The 25,208-nt window shown below is 40.3% G+C and overlaps 1 protein-coding gene across 3 annotated transcripts in view; it reads left to right on the top strand.

Moving 5' to 3' along the window:
* sez6b (seizure related 6 homolog b) overlaps positions 1-25,208 on the top strand; it is a 190,948-nt gene that overhangs the window by 139,137 nt on the left and 26,603 nt on the right. For 2 of the 3 annotated variants that reach the window (XM_035155213.2, XM_035155212.2), the window contains 5 exons: positions 7,866-8,051; positions 10,393-10,561; positions 17,473-17,639; positions 22,288-22,482; positions 23,650-23,788. In XM_035155213.2, the coding sequence (XP_035011104.1) occupies positions 7,866-8,051; positions 10,393-10,561; positions 17,473-17,639; positions 22,288-22,482; positions 23,650-23,788 (856 nt within the window). The remainder of the gene's footprint in view (positions 1-7,865; positions 8,052-10,392; positions 10,562-17,472; positions 17,640-22,287; positions 22,483-23,649; positions 23,789-25,208) is intronic. The other variant, XM_035155214.2, reaches the window with a different exon arrangement.

Raw genomic sequence — 25,208 nt, 5'->3', positions numbered from 1 at the left:
TATTAAAAAATGTGCAACTACACCAACAAATCACTGGTCACAGTTCATGTAAATCTTGCACCATCATCCACTGTTAAGCTGTTTTCAGACATGAACTCTGGAAAACGTCCAAACGTCGATATGTTATGTTTGCTCACAACATATCGACCAAGGCGTTGGTCCTTATCACCGAAAGCTCTCTAATCACGTCGTCTTTCCAAGTTGACATCTTTGTCAGTGTCTTCTACTTGTATGGCTCCTGTTTTGTATCCTGAGATATTTCTATTCATTTTGTTTGTTTTTTTTACTTTTGCGTCCGTCACATTTTAGAATTGTTATCAACACACTCTCTTACCGTGAATCCTCTGGAGAATCTCCTGCTGTTTTCTCACTTGGGCTCACTATGACATTATCTGGAGTTTTTACAAGGGAGCTGGCAGGAGAAACTCTGGAGAATGTCCACTGCATATGACTCGGATAATTGCTTTCTATATGATGATATTTGCATTGATATTTGTGTGCTCGGGATAATTTCAGGAGATTATGCAGGGTTCTTATTATTATGCATGTCTGAAAGCAGCTTTAAAGTAATTCCAGATTTAGAACGAATGAGAGAATTGGCTGGCATACCTGTCTGTCTCTAACTAACCTGCATGCAGACGTACACCCTGTCTGTGCTCCCACTGCGCATGTGCTCCCACAAGCCTGAGAGACATACACTGCTGAAGCAGAGATAATAACCAGAAGTTAACGAGCGAAAAAGTCGTTGTCAGGCAGTTTTCATTTGTTTTGGATGTGCAACTTTGACGAGAGGGCCGATGGGAGGGGCTGGGATGTATCAGTTGCATTTAGCCTGCTCTTGTTCACCTTTCCAGAAATACCAACCCTATCATGTCCACCTCCTTATAAGGTATTGTCTCCTGCTCCTAGCTACTCTGTCATTGTGTGTTTAAGTTTGCTCATTAGTTGAAAGTTACGGTATCATATGCTACTTCTGATGTTTAATTGTAGGGCTCTAATTGGCCAGGGGATTTGTTTTTCAAAATATACGGACATCGCCTTCAAAGACATTCATGGTCTGGCCTTTCTATCAAATAATTCACAATGCAGACTGGATACTATCTATGCTATAGATCTGTGTACATATAAGGAGATACAATAGTTTCTTGTGCATTATGAGCTAGACAGGAGTGTATGTGTAGTAGGTCTTATGTAAAGCAAATGTTTGTGTGTGTTGATTTCTTCTTGAATGCATGCAGAGAAAGAACATTGACTCAGTGCTGTTATTATAGTAACTGAATTGAGAATCATCATCTCTTGAGTCTGAATCAAACCATCCCCATTGAGAAGAATCGTCTATGAATCTCATTTCGGTGTTTCAAGCTGGATTTACTGAAAACCCCGAAACTCAGGTTATAGCCTTGAGTATATGCCTTTGGGTGGAGGAATTTGTGGAATGTTTCTTATGTCTATGCACCGTATATATTAAGTTTAGTAGCCATATATAGTAATGCCTAACTGACCCTTTCAGACAATCGTAGCATATGTGCCAGAAATGAAGCATGACACCCTCAGAAAATAGCCTGGGGACTTTTGCCCACAAACTCTGTCACAGCTGCACGGCAGCGAAGTGCAGAAACAGAACGGCGAGATGCATTAATCTCTGCAGGCTTTTTCAGCTCCTCGCAGTAATGCGAGGCCAATGGTCAGCAGAAATAAATGCTCTGTGCAACAAAATGAGATTAGAGATGAAGTTTGATCCTCGCACAGCCATTCCACATGAAAGCCATATCACAATGTGAGCGCAAAATAAATAAATTCAATTTACATCCGTCAGCTACAGGGAACCATTAAACAGCTCAAATTATTGCTCTTCCCCTGTGATCTACACTGCAGCCATGAGGCCTGATTAGATGTGGTGGAGGCCAACATTTCCTCAGAGCAGCTGTAGAGAGCCACTTATGGCCGGTCTGGGGCTTGTGTTCGTTTAGCAGCTCAGCAGCAGCAGAGGAAACAGTAATACATCCTACTTAAGTACAAGTACTGATAATAACAGCTAAGAGTTTACAGTAAGGGCAGCAATAGAATTTTTTAATTTAAAAGTCGACATACATAACTTACTGTTACAGACATTGTTCTATATACTTAAAGGGATAGTTTGCCGAAAAATTCAAATTCACTCATTATCTACTCAACACTATGCCGATGGAGGAGTGGGTGAAGAGTTTGAGTCCACAAAACACTTTTGGAATCTCAGGGGTAAACAGCGTTGCAGCCTAATCCAATACAATTGAAGTAAATGGTGACCACTTCTTCAAACTGAAAAAACAACAGAACAAAACATAACATGCCTCCATACTGCTCCTGTGGTTTCATCCAAGTGTCCGCAAGCCCCGACACTCAAATTCAACTTTAAACGGCGTAGTGATGCTAGCGCATGGTAGTGATGCTAATGCGCACCCTGCATGTGCCCTTGGGCAAGAGCTTGTGTGCAGCGTGTGTGTGTTTCCGGTGGGTGCGTGCAAACGTGAACACGGCTATGAGGAGGATATCAGAGGACATTTAGGCTAAAAATATAATGTAAATGACACAGTTCGAGTCAAATATGAATGTCGGGGCTTGCAGACACTTGGATGACAGCACAGGAGCAGTATGGAGGCATTTTATAATTGTATTGGATTTGGCAGCAACACTGTTTACCCCTGAGACTCCAAAAGTAAAAAAAATATATGGTATATCACACAGGGTGTTATCTTTGTTCAGCCTTATCCACAATGAGCCTAATGTCCAGATAGAGAGCGCTGTTTGAGACCAACGGTCATGTCAGCAGCTTATGGTCTGGTTCTGAAATGTAAAGCAGGTTCCGTTCTAGTGTTTGTAATGTTTTAGTAGATGTTATAATTCCTGAGTGTGAATGCATTATAAGTAATATAAATATTTATTGGACAGTTTAACATAAGCAGTGTCTGTGGTTTTGGGGTTCTTATATGTACACTGTTACCAATTTTGAATAAAAACAAATATATACATAAACAGTGAACAGAGAAAGTGAAGTCCACAATAAATTCAGCTTAATTTGTAGTAAAAGTGTTTATTTTGCTGCACTAACTGTCGATTGATTATATTTCCTAAAAATAAAATACTGTGCCCAGCTGGGATGCCGATGTTAGCATGAACACAAATGTTTTCCCCGTCCTGGGAAGTCTGGCCTCAACATCCCAGCTGGATTCTCATGATTTCCCATGACATAGAAATCTTTACACAGCGCTCCATAAATAGAGGAGGGGGGGAAATCTAACTGACAGTGTAGTAAAAGATACATCTGCTATCCAGTCTATAATGTATTGGCACACACTGAGCGGCCGGTCATCTCAGGAGCTGCTGGTGAAGAGCGCTGGTCTCAAGTCAGAAGGGGGGAATGTCATATCTCCAAAAATATCAGTGCACATTTCCAAAAAGTCGTTATTTTGGTAAACCATCTGCAAATTTGAAATAAAAAAATAGTTTTCTTTCTTTCTTAAAAAATATGGCAATTAATGTTTATGTTCAAGTTGGATGGGCAGGCATCTGTAAAGTCGCCTATTTTTCACACTATAGTGCAGAGCCTCTTTCCTTTTAGTCAAAAACCCATTAACAACTACTAACATCTGGATTATGTCTTCAATATTTTTGTCATATATAATATTTTCACGGCTCCTGCTCCAATGGGCAGCGACAGAAACAATTTCTTCCTCTTCTGTATTTGGCACTCTAGTTGCTGACTGCTGCAGGGTTTTGAACATAACTCACTCTTAAAAAAACAAAAAGGCAAACTCCATTCTGGTAATGGGAAAGAAGTCAACTTCTCCTTTTTTGGCGGGTTTACCTGCATTTCAAAAACTCTTGTATACCCACTAATTTTGGTATAAATAGGTAAAGGTGAGTTGACGGAATGAGAGGGGCAAGCTCAGGAACCAGGAAATATTCAGAGAACACAGTACCAGCATCCTGTTGTTAAACCTTAGGTCCAACTTTTGTTCTGACAGACAAGTAGCATTACTTTATTAAAGATATGTTTACATTTAATTTTTATTTGCTCTCTTCCTCTTCATCATCTATGTTTTGCTGCTCGTCTTTCTCTCCTCATGACACAAACAATCCCAGTGATCTACTGGACTCCAGCTGCAGGTCAATGTGTGCCTTTCAGTATGGAAGAAGAAATAAACGCAGTGCTTATCAATAACCTTCCATTAAAACCAAAACGTGATAAATGGCCTTTAGGTCTCAGAAGACAAGACAAAGTGATGTAGCATATAGCAGACATTTTCCCGCTTCGAGGCAATTTGTCTCTGTGAAAGCTCTCTGCAAAGCACCAGTGTTATGATACCACAATGCTACCATGATGGCTCTTTTATCTCTTTTCTAGTCTCCAGTGAGCCTGTGAGTTTCACAGTTTTTGGTTGGCTTGGATATTAATAGCTACAGCGGACCATGGTAATGACTAGCTCAGGGAGTGATAGGACACAGCTCCAGCAGCTGCTGCTGCTGCTACGGCAGCACTAGCCTGGTATGATGCTCCTAATGAGAAATACTATAAAGACCAACACTGCTCTTCTTATCACTGTTTCAGGGAGACACCGCAGCACCAGCACCATCCCTCAGCACTAACACAGCGTTGGAAGCAGGGGAGGTCATAGGTTGTCATTTATTGGCCTTTTTAATCTCCCTACATATTTCCTATCCTGAGGCACAGAGTTGTCCCCAGCAGACAGAATCGATAGTAGCCCAACTGCCAAGCCATCCAAGGGCTAACAATAAAACGAGGACAATTACACTGAGATGGATCAGAGACTTTAGCAGAAATATATTATTACTTTGTTTGGCCCTGCACCAGGAGGCTGAGGTAAGACAAATCATCTGCAATAAAAAAAAGCCAGTTAGTTAACTGGCCACCTGAGAGCCAGCATGGATGTGTTCCTCACAGATTGTCAGTGGCGTAACAGGCCTTTGTACAAGTGTGTACAGATCCAGCAGGTGATAGTCTCAGGGGGACACTGCTACACCAAATGTCACTGGGATGGTGTTGTTGTTGTGTACTTTCCACTGGATGTTTGTTGTTTTGTTTACCTCTGTCAAAGCAGACGACTTAATAAAATGTTAAATTATTGACACACACAGGATAATTTGACAGGGACAGACACTTACAAACTACTCTGCTACTACTACTGCTTTAATTCCAGTCTTAGAAATCATTCAGTGCAGTAACCCTGTTTAAAGAATCTCACCTGGTGAGCACACTCTGAAATGCAAATGATGTGCTATGGATGCTAAATATGGAATGTCCCTTCCCCCTTCCCGGTCTATATTTAGCAATCACATGTACTGAAATTTATCAAAGACAAGCCCATATTTCAAATTTTACCAGTTTTATTTTAATATATACAAGTATATCTTGTTCATATTTCAGTCAAAACCTCCCTGTAGTCTGACCTGTTTCTGTTTATATTGTAAATGTAAGCTCAACTCTGAGCTGCTCTCATACAAGCACTGAGCTCCAGAGATCTACAGACATTCTGTGGAGAGGCTGGATATATAAACACAAAAGTGTTGATGACACTTCTAACATGCAACAGATGCAAAAAACAAAAACAAAAACGAAAACAAAACAAATATATCAGAATAAAAAACGGTGCCATACAATGTCAAGAGAGCTTTTTGTGATGAAGGCCAACGCCAGTGACAATGTGATTTTAACAAAGACACATGATGTCCCGGCTGCACCTCCCCTCACCTGAAAGCTCCAGAGATTTCTGTGCTCTTGTGAATGGTCTGAGAATCTCCTACTCCATTTTGCAATTGTGAAAGGCAGCCTCCGGAGAAAGTCTCATGGAAAATATCTCATGGTAACTCGTTGTCTCCATTCACACATTTCCACAGTGCCAGTCTGCTGCTTTTTTTTTATCAATCATGTTCCTGCTTTTAGTCAAGGGATCTCATACTGTACATATCCGGCCAAAGTTGGACCAGTCCTGGTTGTTTCACACGAGAAGTGTCCTTTTCACTATTATTTCTCTCTGTGCTCAGTAATAACAAGTGACATTACAAAGTCCTCCACAAACAGTTCTACAATATACTTTTTTATTGTTTGATTGCTGGATGTTGTGCTGTCGAGCTTTTTAGAAACAGCCTCTGGTGCAGAGAGAGGATAGAAAATGTTTTGTTCCTACCTGGTTTATCTCCAATGAAGACTTTATAGTCCATGTTTTTCAAAAAAAAATACTGAATTTGCTTTATTAATGTTCAAGTGTTTGGATTATACATATGTTTGAATGATCTTCTTAACTGGTGTTATTTTTCCAAAATATTGCATGTTGGTTATTTCAGATACCTGTTACACTAACGACACAATCTTCAGACCCAAGGTCAAAACTTTTCATAATGAAAGCTCTATAATTCAGCTCGCTATAGAGCATTGCAGCAGCAAACCAAAGGCTGTGCTTTTACTTTAAACACAAACTGCAAAACAGGAAGTGATTCGATGAATGTTGTCGACATGACGGAGATAAGCATCCATCACAGGTCAGTCCGTCTGTGTCTGATGTGGTGAAATAAAAAGACCAAATGATCTGGAGGCGATTTTGACCTGAGGTTTGACCCAGTTGCCGACCACACTTCTAGTTTATCTGAGGACTTGGAGGAAAACATGTTGGACTTGGTCCACAGACTAAAGGGAAACTGCCCCGCACCCACCGACTGCTAAAGCACTTTACTTTCACTGGTAATTTACAATAGATCTGCCAAGTGTGAACTGTGATTGTCTGTTTCTCACGCTTTTTACAATGTGTTTCATATACTCTTTGAGGTCTTGCTGCTGCTATCCCTGCCTTAAGCTTTCCATGTAGGCACACTGAGGGATGGAGAGCTGCGTTCTCTCCATCCTGGGCTTTCCACGTATGAACATGGAAGGGCAGGGAGGCCCCAGAACAGAGCTATACCACCAAATGTAAAATTATGCAATGGCAAATAAAGTTTCCTTTGACTAAAGTGGTCCTGACTGAAATACATTTTAAGCTAAGTGTGGGGTGTGTGTAAGAGAAAATGATCTAATGTGAAAATGTAGAGAGGCACTAAGAGCAGCCTGCACGTCTAATGAAAAAGAAATGACAAAGTAGAAAGATTTAAATTAATTAGTGAATGAAAACACTTGGTTTGTTAAAAATGGAGAGTGAGAGCAGCAGAGTGGTGAATATGACTTCGCTCTGTTGTTATACTGATGAAGTGCATTATACTGACTTTACCATGTGAGGCGTTATAGTACAGGGTTTATTCTGTTTCATTAGATTCTTGTCTGTTTCTTTGGATATTCTGCGAGACTTGACCAGTATTCAGTTCTCATCTCAATCTCCTTGATTCCTCTCTTTGATATGCAATAGCCCGAAAATTCGGAGGTAGAACAAACACTGATGAAGGACAAAGGCCCCGCTTCGCAAAATGCAGCTTTTACCCTTTTCATTTTCACAGAAGTGATTTGGGTGAATCATTTTAAAATTGCTTGAGTAATGTTCTCTGGCTGCCGAAGCCATCAAAATTCGGATTGGTAAATGTGCTAAATAGAGAAATCAGGTTATGGTTTTGCCCATTTGTGGTGATTAAGAGCATTTCATTACTGGAGCTAATGTGTTTTTTTTTTATGGAGTTTGGCAGGAAGTTGTTTTGGTGTGACAGGAATCACAAGCTTTAACTAACTTCCCTGGTTCCTTTCGGCTTCTAAAAACCAGCATCACCTCTTGCTGAACTATCTCTCTTCTTTGGGTGTGTCTCTCTTTTTGTCAATGTCTGTCTTCTGTTGTTAGTCTCGTTCCTTTCTGACTCTTTCATTGCTCTGTTTCTCTCTGTGTCTCTTGCAGTCTTCGTGTTGAGCTGTGTCTTCCCCCAGCGGCCTCTTTACGGAGATGTATCAGTGAGCAGTCTCCATTCTGGAGGGGAGGCTTTCTTCTCCTGCCTGACTGGTTACCAGCTGCAAGGCCCCAGTGTGCTGACCTGCCGCAATGCGAGCACCCCCTACTGGAGTGGCAAGGAACCACACTGCCTAGGTAAGGTCACCACAGCCTGGGGGAACACGATCAAAGCTGACCCTTGATATCCACAGTTAAGAAGGACAGCAACTAAACATTGAGACTATTTGAAATAATTACAGAAATGTAAGTTATGCTCCACAGTTTATTGATTTGTTTTTTTTCACTTGTCTGTCATTTTTTTAAGATTTCAGCTTCACAGTCATAATTCTCCTTGTTTTATCGCTCTTCCTATTGTTACTATTGAAAAGGGCAAGAAGAGAAAAATTACCTCTAAAATTACTACTAGCGTGTGTGTGTGCGTGCATGCATTCGTGCATGAGAGTGTGTGTCACTCTAAATTTAAAAATATTAATTGTGATATTTAATATTTTTGAGATTGATTTCTTATTTCAATATGTATTATTTTAGAAAGTAGAATATATGTAAGAATAGTATAATAGTAGTATTATTATAGTTAGTAGTAAATATAATTCATAATAATAGTTAGTATAATTTTGTATTTTATTATTTTAACTTGGTTAAGAAGATGATAATGTCAACTCTGGTGTTCATATTTGATTTTTTTTTAATTATAATAAATTATTACGTTGAGTTGCTCTTATATATGACACTTACACGTAGCACTTGTGGTTTTGCTTTTTTGAAGCAAATTGCACTTACATGATTATTTCTGCTCTGGGTTTGTACCCTCATGGTTGAATGCACTTATTGTAAGTTGCTATGGATAAAAGCGTCAGCTAAATCATATGTTATGTAATGTAATGTAAAGTAATGATACAAAAAAAGTAAAAAAATTATTATGAAGTGGAAGCTTTAGAAAAAATATATTAGTGATTGTTAGCATTACTTACCATCTTTGAGCATAGTACACCACTGTTGTGTCATTTTGTTGTTAGTAAGCCTGAGCATTGGAGCCTTGGACATCTGTTTTTGTTCAGACTCGATGGGCTTTTTTTTGCTCCTTTCAATATTGGTTTTCTCATTCATACTGTTTTCTGTATTCCAGCCCCTCTATGCCAGCTTTCCGCACAATTCCCATTAATAGTATTTTTCTTTTTTCTCTTTTCTGTCTCTTGTTTATTTTCTTTTTTTTGCAGCCAAGAGTTATCTATTGGACCTTCTAGTCCTTTTGCATGACAACCATAGAGATAGACAGACCTGGACTCCCACAGGAGTGTGTGGATGATGAATGTTTTTTTTTTCTTTATCTGCTCTGATGGGGCTGGCTGATGAATAATAAGTGACAATTTTGCTCCTGACCACTCGGATCAACTCTGATTCGCAGCACAGGAAATAAGCCTCTGAGAGCCATTTCTAAGAGGGGGTTTGTGTGGCTGTGCATCTGTATCTTTGCCATCTTGATTGTGTATGTGTGTGTGTGTGTGTTTGTGTGTATGTATTTGTGTGTGCATCAGAGCATAAAGAAGGTGTATTGAGGTGTGATTACTGAAATCTGGGCAAGATGCCACTGGGTTTATTCTTCCTGCTCTGCTTTAATTAAGCTTTGTCTGCACGAGTAACCTTGACCTGATCAGCTGGGACACACACACACACACACACACACACACACACACACACACACACACACACATTTCTATCGCTGCAAATAGATTTTCTGTATGTGTTAATAAATCCGATCCTATCTCTTTTATTTCTCCCCTTGCTTATTGGTTTCCTCAATGAAAAGTAAACAGTTATTTTTTGTTGATTCACTTTCATTTTTCTTTCATTGAGATTCACTGTCTCTCACACACACACACACAGACACACACACAGACACACACACACACACACACACACACACACACACACACACACACACACACACATAAACTTGACATCCTGTTATCTTGCTACATAGAATTGTACATTTCCACAGAAATTCCATCTGCATGACGAAAGTGTCAGAATCCATTTTATAAACACAAATACTCTCTGTCTTCACAATTTTGTTCTAGTTTCTTCCATTTTGTCTGTTTTTCTTACTGTTGCAACACTTCCTGCACAGGCATTCTGCATTAAAGCCTCTCGGCAGCTGAAAGACTGCATTGTTCCCAGTAGGCCCTTCTTTGTGAAACATGTGCAGGAAGTGCTGACAGAAAGTCAACAGCACTTGAGCGACAGCAGCATGGAAGTGAATGACGGGTGAATCTAAACAGTACTAGGAGCAGCGTAGAGCAACCAAGTCACCTCCTCTTTGTTTAAACTGACTTAAGAGTTTCATCCAGGCAGATGAGGTGAACCTGTAATCAGCAGGCTAATAGGGGTGGGGTGGTCTCAGCACCAGTTTGTGAATATGTGTTTGACATTCGGTGTTGTTAAAATAGCAGTTCTGCTTCTCCTCCTGCTCTCTCAGCTGCCTGTGGTGGTGTGATCACGAACGTCACAGTGGGTCGGATCATCTCTCCTGGTTTTCCCAGCAACTACAGCAACAACCTGACGTGCCACTGGCTGCTGGAGGCTCCCGGGGCCCAAAGACTTCACATTCACTTTGAGAAGGTGGCACTGGCCGAGGATGACGATCGGTAAGCAGGACATCGAGTTTTTACACGAGGACAGTTTGGACATACTCAGCCAATTTGGCCTTTGTTGACATTGTCGCCTGCATGTAAACATAAAAACTGTGTAAAACTGTGCATCATACTTGCAAAATTAATTTTCTGAGAACTTTGATTATTTCATTTTACAGCAATTAATTAGTTTTTATCATACTTCGAAAATTATATCTCAAAAGACCCCCAAAACATCTACTCTATTAGAAAATGTAAAAGATATACAAGTACATCACAACATTTTTTAAAAAATCACCCCCTGTCTTAAAAGACAATGTGACATGAGATATGCAAAATATTTAAATTTTAACTTAATGAAATGAAACGCAAGGATGTGGGACTAAAGTCTAAATATATTGGATGAAAGTCAGTGAAATATGAAATGAAAATCCGCTCGAATGACACCACTCTGGTATTTGCAACAGGAAGTGCATTGTCCACATTGTGTTTCTATTTTCTATCATCTTTATTATGTTTTTTTTAAATAACCAATCAGGGGAGGTCAAATTGAAACAAAGACAAAGTTTAATAAAAGCTGCCGAAAGTAGAATTCTATAATAACAATGTAACTAGTGGCAATGTGAAAAAGGTCTCTCGTTGTGACGAAGCCACAAGGGAATTATCACCTGAATCTACAGCTCTTCAGATTTTCAGAGTGCTGTAGTTTCACCTCACTGTTTAGCTGCCCAGCCCGGCTCACTCTCACTGCTCTCATTGCGTTATATTCGGATGAAAGAAAACATCTGTTTTTGCAGAAGAAGCTCTGAAAACGCGCTCTACACCTGCTCGACACCCAATGGCAGAGAGACTGTGAGAAACTAACGACTGACAATAGTTGAGCATTTAGCAGCTGATGTTCCCTTCAGGAATTAATGGAGAGAGCAAAAAAGAGAGCTATAAGAGACTGAATTGTGCACTTTAGTTTTCTAGTTTGCTAAATACAACATGATGTGAATGATAATGTTGCTGTGAACCTGTTGGACTTGTAAAGTGTTTGGACAGAAGTTCACCATACAGAAAAGGTGATGATATGTATGATACCAGTCAGTTATAGCAGGCTTAAAGATTTACACATTGACAAAGAAATGACAAGCTAAAACTATGAGCTCTGGAAAACGATCTGCAGTGAATGTTTTCAGTGGGGGAGTTTTAATGACTACTGGCTGTGAGCTCATGGCAATGACTGCTGTGTCATTGGGCTGTCATTAGAGAGGACTGAGATGAGATACCACAGGGGCGAAATTAGCTGAATAATCCAGTTTGTATACCAGCCCGTAACTGCTCCTGCTACAAGTATCGAGCTCAGATATGAGGAGACATCTGGACAGCTCTGAGGAAACTGAAAAAGATCAGGAAGTTGTGATGATGTGGGGAAGACAGAGAGTTGGCACGGGCTGTCTCCTTATGTCAGTGATTTCTCGTTAACCATCTGATGTTTTGGTTTCTCTTTACAATCTGCCTCAATGACTTCAGAAGTGAAAGTTTGATCAGATAAACATAACTGAAAAACACCATCATCACCAACATTTTTGATGGAATTCTGGCTCCAAGAGTAAATGCACAAATTTACTAATCATATTTTTCTCTAACTTTACTCTGGAGTAAGGGGGAAACATCCCTTCCTTTTAGTTCCGCACCAGTTTGAGTTGGCAGCTTTTTCCACTCAGCCAAGTGGAGTAAAGTTGAAGTGGGCAGCTGTGGCTCAGGAGGAAGAGTGGGGTGTCCTCTAATCCTGGGTTCAATTCCCATGTCCTCCTGGTGCTCTATGCATACAGCTGTGTCTCATTTGTGAAGTCCTATGAGCCTCATTCACAGTTTTAATGACATCCTCCAGCAGCGCTGCGTGGTTGACATGGTGAAAAGCGTCACTGAGAGCTATTTATTGCAGCCTATGACTGTACCTCAGCTGTTAATGTATCTTCTCTGGTGATCACACAGACATGAGAAAGAACTGACATTAATTATGACCATATTTATAGAGCTTTTCTAGTCTTGATGACCACTCAAAGCGCTTTACAGTACAGTTTTTGCCATTCACCCACACATCCATACAGCACATCTACAGTATGTGCAGCACAGATGATCTGTAAAAGCTTTTCATGTGTCGGTGCAAATGCAGCATCTTGTGACTACTTTCACCAGCAAGATGATTGGTTATACAAGCAACAATGAAAAGAACAACTGATCTGAAAAAACAATACCAAGAGTTCAGAGTTGGATATCAAAGATTTAGAACTACATCGAGAAAGTGACCCTGATTATGCGTAGGTCAGGTAGTGTCCTGTTTGGTCTGCAATAAACAGATGTGATGACCAGAGCTAAGCACATGGAAAATGAGTAGTTTTACTTGATAAAACTGGAAAAAGTGGCATAGCGTGGTGAAGCTTAGGTGTAGAATACAATCAAGCCTTAGAGATCTACGTCCTGAACAACAAAAGCTGTGCTGAAGCGGGATGTGACATCGATGAGTGCAACTTTTTAAATAGTTTGCAGAATAACTACAATTGTCAACAGTGGCACAGTAAAGCCTAGGATGGCTGGAGTTTTTTGGAGACGTGTGTGTTTATGTGTGTGAGACCGACACTGCTAGGGCTGGATGTTATAGTGGGAGACACAAAGGTCTAGATCCGGTTTGTCATGGTGCAGGACTAGTTAAAAGCTAAAAACTGGATACGAATTAGCAGTCAGCTGCTTTGTTCCCCTTTCATTAGGATGCACACAATCTGCTCTGTGAGGACTGAGATTAGTCCACAAGCACTTCAAGTTTGACATGGATTCATATCCTGTTGCAGAGCAGAAGAATTTTAACCAGTGGTGGAGACTGAAAAGTCGACTAAAACATTTAAGTTTTTTGGGGGAAATTGTTGGAATGGGGCCAGCGACAATGCTAAGAGTTGGAATGAGTTCAACTAGGTCGGCTACCTTGGCACGTGAGACGCAAGAGGTGATAGCGCCCCAGATAATTAAACATCTTGCCAACAGAAATTGTTGGATTGCTGTTTACCACATCCAAGAACAAGACCCATCTTTTCAGACTGTGTTGTTTTGCTTGTTTAGTCTGTGTCAGCGTTTGACTGACAGCTTTCACAGCACCCCGGGCTGTGTTAAGCATGCCCCTCTGTTTGTCTTTACGCAGTTTTTCGGTAATGATGTAAAAACAGTAGCAAGTCGCAAGAGGCAAATCAGTAGCAAGAGCTGCCTCTGATTCAGATCAAGTGTTTTGGGGGGAATCTCAAAGAATTTTGTTTCCTCACTGAACAAGGGGGAAAACAAAACTGTTCACCCCTTCAGAGAATAAAAACCAAAAAGGAAGAATATTTTGACATTCAGATCAGTTCAGTCACTGTTAATGTAAATATAGATTTAAGTTTGACATCAAGACTCTGTTGTGTTGTTTCACTGCTACCTGAGAAGAATAACTTAAGTCATCAAAGGCAGAGCAGGGAGAGATCAATGCAGACCTCTGTGGGGAACCATGAAGGAACAGAGCAGTGGGTGGAGGCTGCTGCGGCTGCTGCTGCTGCTGCTGGCGGAGGGCTGTGACAGGCAGAGGATGAACAGTGACTGTGACTGCTTCAGGTGCAGATGGCAATCAAACATTAAGTATCAGCTAGGTCACAGATGTCTGCCATGGAGTTTAACATCAGCAGAATTCTGAGTGCATCTTTACAGGCCTGACACCTTCATAGGTTGTAGAAAATTATCATTAATGGGTTAGTCCAAGAATCAGTCCATGTTTATGTCTATCTGGGCAAGCTCTCCACATCTTAATTGAAAAAAATGGAAGGTAGGTTCTAAACCAGGGATGGGGAGGCTTTTGCAAATCATTTTTTATAATATCCTTGAAGGATCATATTAAATTATTGTGCACATACATCCCACTGACCTACCAAAGCGATGGCTAGAACCTGCTTCTCTTTGGTGAGGCCTGTGATGTCAGATGGTAATGATGATGATGATGATGATGATGATGATGATGATGATGATGATGATGATGATGATGATGATGCGCATGTGGTAGTACCATGCATGACTTACAAACACAGAAATTCCTCCAGCGTATCAAACTCGGAAGTGATCAAATGCAAAACTTTGCAATTTGGATGGTATTTGTTATGTCTGTTGTTTCATTGCAGACCAGAGAGCACTGAACACATATTGAGATGTCCTGCAATGGTTTTTCAGTGTCTTGTGGCATATCAGTTATCTACTCTGCAACGTTTCTTCAACGCAAACTGACACTTGAATCAATTTTACTCTGTGGGCAGCGACAAGGTTCCTTCACAGAAGCTCCTTCTGATGTCAGGAAGGTTATGTTTTCAGCACTTTCTATCCGTCTGTCAAAAATGGTCGATGGATGGAGCACTGGCCAGGGAACCAATCATATTTTTGGAAATTTCATAACATTTATGTTGAGATCTTGTCCAATTCAGTAGAGATTACACTTTGGTTTTCTTCTTTTTATCAATCACACACAACATCTGCCATATGAAACTATGGTAATATGATGATCATGTCACCCATTGAAACAGTTGCCTATTAACACGTCCAGAAGACACAAAGCCACATCAGTGTTTATCGGGGGTCATGCTTGTGTACACAGATTGCAGTACTCACCCTCACTCGTTTACTTCAGTTTTGATGTCAACTATTTCCTGACAAGAATATGTGTATGAAAAGAAAAGCTAAAAAGAAAAAAGGTGATAATTGGTTCATCACTATGAGCTCCTCACAATATATATCTATTTTTCCTTAGTTTAGCTGTGATAGAAATTGTGCAGCATATGGTTCTTTAAATGTGAGAGGCTATTGTTTTCATGACCTGGGAGATATTATCATTGCTGGTAGCAGCTCAGGCAGGAGGACATACAGGCATGCGGATGCAATAAAGTTCCTGCTAGATCAAAGCCTTCCCAAAGTCTTGTTGCAATCTGTAAAGTTTTTTATGTGTAATCTTACTAACAAACCAACCATTAACAATGGACAGGGGTGAGCTCATAACCTCCTCGGCGGAGGGAAGACATTGACAACATAACAGCTTCTAAAAATAAAGCCCAAACACCTGGTTCATGCCCTGGTGGCCCCTCCATGTGGGGACATGAACAACAAAAAAACCTAAGTAGGGTTAATTCAGGTAATGTGGGAAATGTTTTGCAATTTTGACTTCTGCGACTTATTCCGATATCTGTTTTACACACTAGATCAACATATTATACCTTTCTGTAACCCTTAAGATGTTTTCTAACTGTCCCAGAAGAAAGAATGGAGATATTATTCTCAGAGGAGATATGTTACAACTATTAGTGTTTTTTTGTGCCATAAAAGAAAATTCTGCCTGAATTGGATAATCTGTATTATGTCTTTAAAAAAATGCCTAAATCACCTTGCTTAATGCATGTTAGGCTCAATATTACCATTTTCTAAAAAGCATTATGAAAAAATGAATAAGAAAATGTATTTTATCCATAGATTTGTCATTAGTCATATTTTTTTCATAAAGAATCCTAGCCTGAATAAAGAAACTATAATATTAATTAAAAACATTCTATAAAAGGTGTATCACATTTTTTAAAAATCTATTACAATTCAATCAACAGCAAGCCACAATAACAATAACAGTTTATTCATTCAGTAATTCACCATTCTATTGGTGCTACTCTGGGAACAAACAGTCCTTGCAGGTGAGAGATCATCATCGATCAGCCCATTGTCTTCTCCACATGTCTGGTTAAACCAATGACTGCAGACCACAGGACAGACTCTTGTGTGCTTTTTGGATCATCTCTGTTCTAGAGAGCTAAGTGATTATGTGCTAGTTAACAATCAGTTTAAACAGACAGGGACAGACTGTATTTACCATTAACTCCTCTCTGACAACTGCACATCATACATCTCTTTAGTTTGTCTTTTTTTTCTTTCTTAATGCATATTTCTCCCATTTAGAGAACATAAATAACTGTCCCAGATTACCCAAAGCATGCTGTCCCATATTACCAACCATGTTTGATAAAGTGGGACAACTAAACAATTAAAAAAAAATAATAATAACATTTTAAACAACTCAATGCATATTGTGTTTGTGGAATACATCACAAACATAATTTAATAACAATTAGGAACAGTGACTAATTTATAAAAGATGTATATCCTTAACATTAAGTGGTAGTATTAGTATTAGTTACAGTTGACAAGATTTTGTTAGAAATGGAAATAAACAGACAGGAATTTAGGTGTCCCACATTACCCAATATCCCAAATTACCCAAATTCACCGTACAAGCCAAATATTTGTTTCCAAAGATGGTTTCTGTTATTTTAGGATTTTCTTATCACATTCATGTAAGTCCCAGTGTTTAGTTTTTTCTTAAAAGTTTGGTTTTCAGTAGTTATTTGATGCAACAAAACCAAGGTGACAGCTGAAATAGATTTCTGATTGGTGAAATGTGTTGGTGGTTCCACTCCCTGATCACTGCTGCACAGACTCCGGCTTAAAATTTTGTCAAAAGCACAAGGTGACAATTTAATTGAATTCCCCCTCTGCCTGCCATTGGCAAATACCCGTCCCTACCTTGACTCTGATTGAGTCAGCGTTATAGAAAAACTGCAGAGTCAGCCAATCAGAGGCAGAGTAAGGACAGGTCTTCACCCACTTTAAGTTGGAAAGAAACACCCCATGAATACAGGTGAGCAGTGGAAAATGAATGAATAAGTTCCAGTAGATGGATTGGAGTAGGAAACAGGTGAGCAAGTGGATCTGGGACGAGGAGATGTGGTGGGTGGGTGGAGTATGACAGGAGACAGAGACAGAATGGTCCACATGAAAAGGGCTGAGACAGAAATCACAGAATGATCCCTGCTCATGATTCTTTGCTCCTTTTCTTCTAGGGTGCTGATCAAGAACGGTAACAGCATAGATGCAGCTGCCCTGTATGATTCCTATGAGGTGGAGTATCTGCCTAACGAAGGTTTACTCAGCTCGTCCAGACATCTATTCATTGAGCTGACTACAGACGCTACCGGCACATCCACTGGCATCGCCATCCGGTACCAAGGTAAGCTTTAGTACTATGTGGTGACACAGCGTGTGTAATGTGAGAGAGGGCTCCTGCTTTATGTCACAAATCATAAAAACATGGAGAAGACCGCAGAACATCGGAATTTATTCTCCATTAAACACAAATATGGAGTTCATAGAAAAGATGGAAGCTAATTTCTTAAGGCCAAGAACAGCTTAGCATCAGTCAGAAACTTTGGCCTGCAGGAGATTGTCAGTGAATTATCAGTTAAACAGTATCATGAACAAAGACCTTCAAAAGAATGTAGTGTAAAAGCTAACTGCGGTGAATGGATGGAGCTGCTGACTGGTGAATGGAGGTCAGGAGTTCCAATGATGATGAAATCCATTTAATCAAGGCCAATACAGCCACTAAAAGTGCTGCACTGCAGCAGTGAAAGGTGCCTTTCAAACGGCGAAAAAGAAAAATCGGTTGGGGAGAGGAATATGAAGAGCTGAGCTGAAGAAGACTGTGGTGTTTTATCAGAGGTGTCTCAATGGGGGAGCTACATGTGGCATTGAAGGGAGACTTTATGTAGGAGTGAAAGTACAGCTCATCTCTGTCGGCTCACTCAGTGATTCCAGCTGCCTCAGTGTCTGGATTTAATTATAAATAATCTAATCTAATATGCTAAAATCAATTCAGATTCAGACATTTGTCTCATAATTATATGGTTGGGAAAGTGAATTCAAACTAATTGTATTAAAGTGCTATTATGTGTCCTATGCAGGTTAAATGAAGTGGGTTAAGTTATTCATTATCTCCTCTAGCAAAGTTATATAGAATCAAAGCAAGGATGGGAAGAATATAAATTGTATCACAAATTCAAACAATAAATTCAAGTGTCTTTTCCTCTGATAATCTGATAAATATTCAGATAAATAGCTTTAAGTCTAAAATACATTATAGATGTTATACAAACCAGTGCAAAATTCCATCATTACAATTTTGGTAGTGGTCAAATGTCGCAATTATAGATATTCACTTGCTTATAACCTCACGGCTCTCTTTGCCTCCATACAATAATCTCAGTTGAAAGGTCACTTTAGACTACTTACTTTCTGCAGAGCTGTCAACCATATTTAACTTCAGCTTCAAACCCATACACCCTCCCTAACCCTTAATTTCCCACACTTCTGTAAACTCCACAGAACACTATGTATCCACCCTCCTATCTCCCTTTATTTATAGATTGACACTACAGATCACCATGAAGTTTGTACACTATTCCACTGCCCGCCAGCGTAATTCAGTAACACATATTACATACTGATATTTGCAGAACCCCAGAGTTAAGGATGTTTATGGAAGTACATGGATATAAGTCTTGTAAGTATATATTGTTCTACATAGTGGAAGGGCCCTGCTAACATGCTTATTAGTCATATGATTCCACTGTGAAATACAGACAAGGACATGGTCTAAAGGACGATTCCTATGAAACTGCGTGACATTGGATCTTGTAAACTTGGGTTTGACATTAAGACATTAAGATGCCTATAGAATAAAATGTCATCAGCGTGTCTTATCCATCTAGTAAACAATGAAGCTAAGCAAGAATAGAGCCCTTGCAGCAGTGGTATTTAGGTGAATGGACCCAGTCATAGGTAAAAATGGCAAATTTGGAATACCACTTTTGAAAGGAGAGCTTGAGGTGTTTTGTAATGTATATAAATGTAAAGTACATCTGTACGTTGTAACGTCTACTGTTTTCTTCCACCGATCCACTAAGTACAATCGTCCTAAACATACTGAAAGTCAGCTTGTTGCTTTTAGGAATTTCCTCTTCATGGATTTCAATCATGCTCCAACTGGTGGCTTCATACTTTTCCAAGAACAAATAAATAAAGAAACACCCAAATAAAGGCCAAGGGATTATTTAATTTATAACAAATAACAGTGCACAAGTATAAATGCTCACAACTAGACGGTAGGCTCTATATCGATCGAAACGTAAACCAAACTTAAGAAGGGCAATCAGTACCGGAGAGACTGTTCATTATACTCAGATATTTAGTAACAGATAGTAATGTTAATTTCATTATCACTCTTGTTAACAAACTGCAAATACTTCTACACAAAGAACTTTGGGGTGGTGGTGTTCCTCCGACTTTCCGAGTAGAAAAATTTGACTTGAGGATAGTGTAGCGGAGATAAAGAAGAGAAACGTTAATGTGAACGAGGCAGTTTGGTTTAGTATAAGAAGACAGGCAACAAAACATGTGAATAAAGGGTTTCCACTACTTACCTCTTGATCCACAGGAAAGACTGCAGGGCACATTTTTACACTGACCATAATGTTTTTCTATGTCAATCCAAATATATATATGTACAACAACAATGCAACAGCAACAAAGAGCTCAGATGGGTGCAAGTGCATTTGCTATTTAAGAAATGTGGGAGCTGGAAGTGATAATGACATCTGCATCAGTCTTAAATTGGCAGAGACACTTGCCTTACACTTGACAGAGGTTTGTGTGGCTCTGTGCTGGTTGTAAGACTAAGGGTCTACAGCCATGCTGACAGCTCTGTGAGGCTGCACTTTAAGTTTAATCTGTTCAGCTATTTGCTAATTAGCTTTAAAATGTACAACTGGGGCTGGTGGGAATAAGTTAAGGGGGTGTTTAGTCATAAACCAAAGTATTGGAGAAAAGTTTTTTTGACCTGATGATAGCACTGAGAGTTATTAGAATCCACTCTAAGGAGCACAATCAAACAATCAATCCAATAGTTGTGGAGATATTTCAATAAGAATGAAAATGTCAAACTTATATGGCATTAGCGGAAAAGACACCAAAGTCATGAGAATCGATTGTCTGTGAAACATGAAGGTCTGTAGCAAATATCAAGGTAATCCATCCAGGATTGACAAGATGTGTTAATGTGCACCACAAATGTCAATGTCGCGGTGCAGCTAGAGGAAAAGGCAGGGGTGCACCAGTCAGCAGGATTCATTTCCTCAGGACCAGGAATGTCTGCACAAAAATGTATTGCAAGTCAAACCAAAGTTGTTCAGATATTTCATTTTGAACCAAGTTGTGGATCAACAGACCAAAACAGCCATCCCCAGAACCATGCCACTGGCAGTTTAAAATCCTAATTTGGTCCAAGGGGAGCAATCCTGGATGAAGCTAAGGAAGAAAGAGCAACCACCATGTCTCAGTGTGATAGAGTGAGACAGATGTCATGAAACGCAGCTCTCTATAAACCTTTATATCTCCCACTTGGAAAAAAGAGAGGAAAATAACAGATTTCGCCAGAACAAAAGCCCCATTACGAAATCCTTTCATCAGAAGGGTTTTATTTTCATTACTGCTTTCATTGCTAGCAGTAATTTTGGCAATAAACATTATAGGTTCATTTAAATGCTTCCTTGGCTGTTGAAAGGTACCTCTCTTTATTGCCTTTCCTTTCATATCTGTTAGTTTTGTTGTAATGGAGCTTGTGAATAAAAGAGCCATGGGTCTTTCAGGTGCACAATATGAACTTTGCAGATTCCACCAGCATAATCTTATGCATTAAAATCCATATGATGTATTTTACAACGAGTTTCAAGCGACATTGTCAGGGTGAGATATCACATAGCTTCTCTTATCTTTTGTTCTCACATTTGTCTGAGCACTCGCCATCAGATAAGAGCCTTGTCTCCACTCCGCGAGGACCACTTGGAAATACAATCAGAGTAATCTGATTAGACCTCCAATTCACTGCTACCAATGGGATTAAGTCCAAAGGGAGCAACCGTGCATATTTCCACTGGACCTCATTAAGGCCATTAACAGGACGTAACGCTGTTTAGCTTGTCTCCAGCAGATTTGATAGTCCCTACTTTATCCTGACAAGCCATTCTTAATGTGGTAAACCGATAGCATCAATCATGAGCATTTAGCCTTTTCTAACTGCATCTGCATCTTTTCCATTTAATTCCACGCCAATTCTGAAATGTAGCTAGGACACATTGGGGGATTATGTTCTTTTACTGAAACCATGATATATGTGACATTGGCAGTTAAACGGTACAGTATATAATTCACAATACTCAGTATTTGAAGCCATGGCTTTATTTATGTCACTATTAACATTAATCACACTTTCACCCCTGGTACAACTGGTACGTCTTCAGCAGGTTTTAAGTTATGCTGTATTAATTGCCGCTCTGTGAGTGCAGCACCTGTAGGTATAGGTAGTGGGGTTGGGTGAAATGCAGGTTGCATGGCAGGCCAAGTGCATTGTACCAATAGCTACCATTTTAATACAGTGTGATCACATGGTAACCTTAGCTCTGAAAAGAGAGAAGAGCTGGGGCTGGTGAATCCCACATGTATTAGCCTATGGTTCAACCTCTGGGAACCATGCTTGTCAAAACCAGGCTTTGGACAATCTTAACACCTGTATCTGTACCAAAGTTAATTTCAATCCATCCCAAAAATCTTGTATGTTTCAGTTTGAACCATTATTACAGCAATAATTCAATTTATCTTACAATTATCTCAAACGTTTATCATCCATATTCATTGCTGTATGTTGGACAACTATCGGACTAACTCGAACTAACTCACCTGATAGATGCAGATTTTCTTTTGCTCTTTGGTAAAATGTCATTCTTTTCCACCACTGAAAAAGTATTTGCACCTTCTCTCCACAGCCTTTGCAGCAGGCCACTGCTACGAGCCCTTCGTGAAGTATGGTAACCTGACCAGTAGTGACAACACTTGGGCAGTGGGAGCTGTGGTGGAGTTTGCCTGTGACCCTGGCTATACTCTGGAGCAAGGCTCTGTCACCATTGAATGCATGGATCCCAACAATCCCCAATGGAATGAGACTGAGCCCGCCTGCAGAGGTCTGTATATCCATGCCTTCAGCCTACATCCTGTTGTAATCACTCTCTTTACACCTTGATCTTTTATTTGGGCATTTATATCATACTTCACTGAAAAGCAGGACTCAGGGCTGTTGGGGCTGCAGTTCCAGGTCAGGTATGACTTTACTTAAGCTGCTTTCAGACATGCACTGAAATCTGGAGATCCTCCTTATTTTCTCAGAGGGAGGTGCATGTGTGAATGCATATGTCCGCGTGAGAGCCCCCAGATTATCTGCAGACTTCTACCGTCTGGCCCCACTAGTATATAGTCCACAGAAAGTCAGGGGAATCCGATGTGAGAGCACAGCAGGGGATTCCGCACTGGAATCATAGCGAGCGAGTGGGGGTTGATGATGCTTCTATCATGACAGACGAAAAAATGAAAAGAAAGCAAATATCTCCAGGGGAAAAACTGGTGACACACACGAAGAAGACACCGACAAAAGACGTCGAGAGATTTTGTAGTGATAAAAGCCGACACCGGTGTCTGTGCGTTGTCAAGAAACTCACTTGATCTCCGCAGCGGATTACTTCTGTTACATAGTTACTTCCTGCCACTGCTGGCTGCACCACCCATCGCCTGAATAATGTTGCTGTTGTGAACGCATCTGTGCAGAGAACCTCCTGCTGTGTTGTGCATGTGTGAATAGCAAACTGCGAGTTAAGTCTGGTCCCAATTCTCCGGACTTTATCTTACAATGGGTGTTTGTGTCTGTAAAATACACAGGTATAGTGAACAATAGATCAGAACATACCTGGCAACTTGCATTGCAGTTTACTGGGAACAATTTACTGAATTGAAACAATCCATACGAAATAAAGAAAAAGACTTGTCCTTTTCACAAAACCTGTTCATAACTAAGCGATCACACAACTACACTATTTGTTACGGATTCCATTCGCAGCTAAAGTAACAAAAGAAATGTTCTGTCCATGATACCTCAGTCTTTAATGGATATGAAGCAGTGTCCAGACGAAATGAACAATCTACACCGTTGGGTTCTAAAAAGTGACATTGTGGCAATGCAACAATTGCAATCCAATGTTGCCCATTTCAAACTGTATTTTATAATGGCAAGATTCATGGCTGCTGTCTAAAACCTTTGAGCCTCTGTGTGTGTGTGTGTGTGTGTGTGTGTCTTCCAGCTGTGTGTAGTGGCGAAATCACAGATTCAGCTGGAGTGGTGCTCTCTCCTAACTGGCCTGAAGCCTACGATAAAGGCCAGGACTGTATCTGGGGAATCCATGTCGAGGAGGACAAGAGGATCATGCTGGACATTCAAGTGTACGTATCCACCTTCTACATATGCAGTTTGATCCGCCTCGTTTGATATGCAGAGAACGACATCACTGCAGTCCCTCTCCTTGGCCTCTTTGAATCTAATCAAAACAAAACCCACTTCACCTCATGGGATGATGCATACACCAGTTCCTGGCTTCAAACAGAGCCATGGACGCAGTTTGAAGATTACAAAGAGCTACCTCACCATGACTGGTAAAACACATTAAAAAAACACACCGCGCTGCTAATGAAAGGGTGCTCGGCTTGTGAATACGATGCGTAAGTGCCACACAGACAAAGGTTAATTAGGTGCAGCCGAGAAAACTAATTATATCAGGAATGTTTTGTTTGGGAGTTCTTCCCCTACTCCCCTAATGGCTGCTGTGTGGAGTGGAGGGTGCGCTTGTACAGCTGGGGAGTGTGTGTTTCCTGTGATCTCAGTGCCAAGGTGAGGACACCGAACAACACGCCGCGCCATGTCAGAGCCCGATAAGTCAGTCAGCCATTGAAAATCATTTGCCATTTGCAAGCAAATTAAGAAGGACTCATTTGCATAGGTTCCATCTTAAGCTTGGTTTCTCTCTCTCTCTCTCTCTCTCTCTCTCTCTCTCTCTCTCTCTCTCTCTCTCTCTCTCTCTCTCTCCTCCCCTCTCTCCCTCTCTGAACACCACCTGTGCTCCTGTTGTATGTTCGGAAACACTGATTAATGGCTGCCTCTTGGTTTTTGAAAGGGAAGCTTGTCAGCATAAGTAATTGCTGCTGTTCATTTAGCAGAGCAGGTGATTTTAGTGGAGGTGAATTAACCCTGTGAAAACATTTGGACAATACAATAAACCTAAAAAACGTGTGACTATAGAACCAAAATCAAAGACAAGAAGACATTTATCAAAAAAGCCGAACAGGGTATACATTTCAGGATCCTCTGCTTTCAGAACTGGAAGGACTGTTGCAATCAATCATTCAAATTTTATTTGTATAGCCCATAATCACAAATCACAGTTTGTCTCATGGGACTTAACGAGGCTCGACATCCTCTGTCCTTAACTCTCAGCAAGAGTGAGGAAAAACTATCAAAGATCATAGAAACCTCAGAGAGAGCCACATGTGAGGGATCCTTCTCACAGGCCGGACAGAAATGCAATAGACATCACGAGTAGCACAGCACAAAATGACAATATTTACAACAGCACTGAAAAGGCAGCGTCTAACATAAATGGAGAGGTGTTTCAATGTTTAAAGTATTTATACATAAAAAAGTCACAGATATAAAGGGGGCTATAAAATTCTATCAAGGTTTCCTCACTGGATATCAGTGTATAAATCAGTATTATGTTAACTGATCTGCTGCTCAGCATTAGTCTTGAACTTGCTGCCTGGGCCTCGTTCCTGCAGGTTAAGCCTCTGACAATCATTCAGTGAGGCA

Source organism: Hippoglossus stenolepis, chromosome 4 (assembly GCF_022539355.2).
Source record: "Hippoglossus stenolepis isolate QCI-W04-F060 chromosome 4, HSTE1.2, whole genome shotgun sequence".
Classification (NCBI taxonomy): Eukaryota; Metazoa; Chordata; class Actinopteri; order Pleuronectiformes; family Pleuronectidae; genus Hippoglossus; species Hippoglossus stenolepis.
The sequence above is the reverse complement of the archived record's forward strand: the minus strand, read 5'-3'. Positions and strand labels throughout refer to the sequence as shown.